We start from the raw sequence: 3850 nt of genomic DNA on the forward strand, positions 1-3850 counted from the left end.
GTTTCCGGTCCGACGCATTCGCATGCGTATGAATTGAAGTCAATGGAGAGAAAAGTGCAGTGTGACCGCCCATCACTCATAACTAACTAACGGCTGGAGGGGCGCGTTAAGTAGGTTCTGCTCATGCTGTCAAACTGACGTCATCAGAAAAATTATTCGTTACAGGGTGGAAATATTCAGAATTTGATAAGATTGCTAAGACAAACAATGTTTAATTGTTTACATCAAGATTAGCAATGTGTGCTAGTAAGCTTAAGTCAATTCGATTTATGCGTATTTTAAACTTAACCTCTGATACCTCAACTTAATATTATAAAAAAAATAAAACAAAATTGGGGAGTGACAGTTAAGGGATTAAGCTACAATCAAGGCTTGTTTATATTCGCGCATCTACTGGGGGGTATTCCAAAAAGCAGGTTATGTGACATACCTGGGTATGTTTAAGGGTAAGTTCGTGGATAACCTCAACGTTCGGTTCCAAAAACAGAGGTCACTTTCTGGGTATGTATGTAACCATAGCAACTGACTCTCTGAAGATAACCTGCTCGAGAGCAGGTTATGTTTCAGTGTAACTTCGTTTCAGAAGGTTGGTGAGCATGGCGTGCCCTTTTGACGAGGATCCTGTGGACGTTGAAGCACAAATTATACGAGGTTTTTTTCATCGGGAGAGGGTTATAAGACCGCGTATTGATGTGTTTGCTTACCCTAATGAATATTTAAAAGAGCGTTATCGTTTTTCAAAAGATTCATTAGTTTATTTAACACGTCTTTTAAAACCGCATATCGCAAATGTGACAAACCGCGGCTCTGCGCTTAGCACAGAAAACATTCTGTGCATAGCACTTAGGTTTTTTGCGTCTGGCCATTTTTTGTACAGTGTGGGCGATTCAGAGCATGTGGGAAAGGCAACTGTGTGTAGAGCTGTTCGTACAGTGTGTCTGGCACTTAAACAGTTGTTACCCACGTTTGTACAGTTCCCTGGCCATAAACCTCTGCTTGTTATTAAAGACGAATTCCACAGAGTGGCAGGTTTGTCCTTTGTAGTAAAATATATGACGCATATTTAATATTTAGTCATATTATTAATATCTATACATGTATTCCTTATGCACACACTTCATACTTCCAAAACTTTCTGTTTCAGGGTTTCCAAATGTAATTGGGTGCATTGATGGCACTCACATTCCTATTAAAGCTCCATCAATAAATGAGGGAGACTATGTTAATAGGAAATCTATTCATAGTATCAATGTGCAGGTAACAACTTAATTTTTTCCCCTTCTTAAAATCATCAAAGTCATTACTTTTTCCACTAACTATAGGTAATATGTGAGGCAACCCAAATCATCACCAATGTCGAGGCAAAATGGCCAGGATCTGTGCATGATGCCAGAATTTTCCGCGAGTCATCATTATGCCAGACATTTCAGCAGGGTATGATTTGCTTTTACTATATTTGTGTTGTACACTTCAATCATTACAGGACAGTACAATGGTTACTTGCTGGGGGACAGAGGATACCCTTGTCTGCCCTATTTAATGACAACCTACCCTGAACCTGAGCCTGGACCACCGACACGGTTTAACCTGGCTCACAGCCGAACACGGGCCAAGGTGGAGATGACTATAGGGATCCTCAAATCTCGGTTTCAGTGTCTGCATGGGCTCCGGGTTAGTCCAGAGAGGGCATGCGACATTATTGTGGCTTGTGTTGTGCTTCACAATATTGCCACTATAAGAGGAGAGAGCCACCCTCCTTGTATTGAGGAAGATGGCCCAGAGGAACACCAACAGATTTTAGAGGCCAACAGAGACGGAAGACTTTTGAGAGACAGGATTTGTCAAAATTACTTTTATTAGTTTTTTTTGCACTGGTCTGCCAGGCAGTTTATTTCTTCATTTCCTGAAAAACAATAAAAGTAAAATTCATTAAAATGTTTTTTTTTATATTGCTTTACACATACATACATACATACATACATACAGATAGATAGATAGCTAGATAGATAGATAGATAGATAGATAGATAGATAGAGACAGACAGACCACTTTTAACATGCAACAGATTAATATTCAGACAAGTTCTCACCTTAAGGCGATTCTCAAGTAATTCTATTTCAAGTGCTGCTTTTTTAATGAGGAGCCTTTTCTCTTCCATTTGAAGCTGTATAAGGTCCATCTCCATGTCACTTTTTCTTATTTGTTTTTGAAGATGGACCTTATACAGCTCCTTTGCTGGCAACTAAGGTGGAAAAATGTAATAAATGAGATTGTTTGGTCAGACAATAAAATTAAAATATGGACACATGGACACAAATTCTTACCCTGCTTAGATTGTGTGCTGAGGCTGAAGGACCCTCATCTGTGGGCAAATCCCTAGGTATGTACTATGAAAGGACAATGACAGTTTGTTACTCTAATGCAAAAAGGGGCCATACATCATAATGGTATGCATCATACCTCAGTGGATCTACCAGCATTGTCCACTTCTGTCACAGCAGATGTGGTCTCTTCATCGTCATCATCATCTTCATCCTACAAGACAAATATTCAAGTATACATTATTTGGCAAAAAAAAAAAAAAAAACCCTAAAAGTACCTGACAACAAATCACTTACAACTGTGACAGACTGTGTTCTTTCTGGAGAGTCCAATAATACAATCCGTCCATCAGTATCTATAAGAACACACAACCCGTTAAATTCTCAATATTATCAAAGAAAATAATACATCATATGCAGTTAAATAAAATAAGCCTACATAAATTAATCTTGTTCAAAAAGCCTTTAAGTGACAGAGATAGTAATTTATCAGGATAAAAAATGAAAACAAATCATAGAGGTAAACTTACATTTCACCCTTTTTTCACCATCACTTGTGGCGCATAGTATGTGTGATGAACTGCCCCCTGGAATGCCAGCAACCACTGGTCGCCCTTTATTAAGGGACAGAGCCAGCTCCTCAGATGGGGTGAGGGGAGGTGGTGGTGGCCCCCCGCCAGTTAGCTGGGCTTCAGTCTTCTTTCTGTTAGCTGCATGACAGAATGAATATACTAAATCCTGTTATAATAATAGTTCAGTAATTGTGTAATCAAATATTACCTTTTTGCAGAATGTTTTTGTGTTTCATTTTGACTTGGCTTAAAGTTCTTGTGGCTCCAGAAGGATTACACCTTATTAAATAAGAAATATACATTATTATTTCAAGCTAAAGAAATAAAATGGCAGGAAAAGTAAATGCTTTCATAGTGATTTAACATATTCAAAAGTATGTATAAGTCATACTTCATTATTTTGCATTTCAATAAAACGGGAGCCAATACCAAATTTGTAATTTAATACACTCACGCATTTACTCTGTCCGTTATTTTTTGCCAAGCCAACTCTCTTGCTTTAGCCGATGCAGCTGTATTGCTTCTTTTTAATATTATTGGCTTAAACTCCTCATAAGCATGCATTAAAACTTCCAACTCCGCCTCTGTGAAATACGCGGCTCTCTTTTTTTCGCTTTGAGTTTCCATGGTGACTCGTGAAATTGGCGATCCATTGAAAATGTCTTTATACATGCACCGTGCACGCGCATTAACTCTGGGTAACCAGTCAGAGGTTGATTAAGCTAACTCTTCTCAGGTGTTTTGGAACCGACATACTCATGGTATGCCTGTTTGGGGTAAATCAACCCAGAGGTTATAGTTTATCAAATGGTAAGTTAACCAAGCTTTCTGGAATACCCCCCTGGTGTTGGTTCATCACTCTTACTCGGCTGTTGCGGCTTTCACTTTACACTTTTAGACTTTCAGACAGCTGTGCCCTCAGCCAACCCGGATTCTTCAGTCTGCCCTCCGTTAGCA

At 39.0% G+C, this 3850-nt stretch overlaps 1 protein-coding gene across 1 annotated transcript; it reads left to right on the forward strand.

Moving 5' to 3' along the window:
• The first annotated feature begins 403 nt into the window (after positions 1-403).
• Positions 404-1902, forward strand: LOC113093037 (putative nuclease HARBI1). Its single transcript, XM_026258860.1, has 3 exons — positions 404-1257; positions 1323-1434; positions 1484-1902. Exons 1-3 carry the CDS (start codon positions 1096-1098, stop codon positions 1858-1860), a joined length of 651 nt encoding a protein of 216 aa, XP_026114645.1. The 5' UTR covers positions 404-1095; the 3' UTR covers positions 1861-1902.
• The last annotated feature ends 1948 nt before the right edge of the window (positions 1903-3850 follow it).

This window comes from Carassius auratus, unplaced genomic scaffold, assembly GCF_003368295.1.
Source record: "Carassius auratus strain Wakin unplaced genomic scaffold, ASM336829v1 scaf_tig00214833, whole genome shotgun sequence".
NCBI lineage: Eukaryota > Metazoa > Chordata > Actinopteri > Cypriniformes > Cyprinidae > Carassius > Carassius auratus.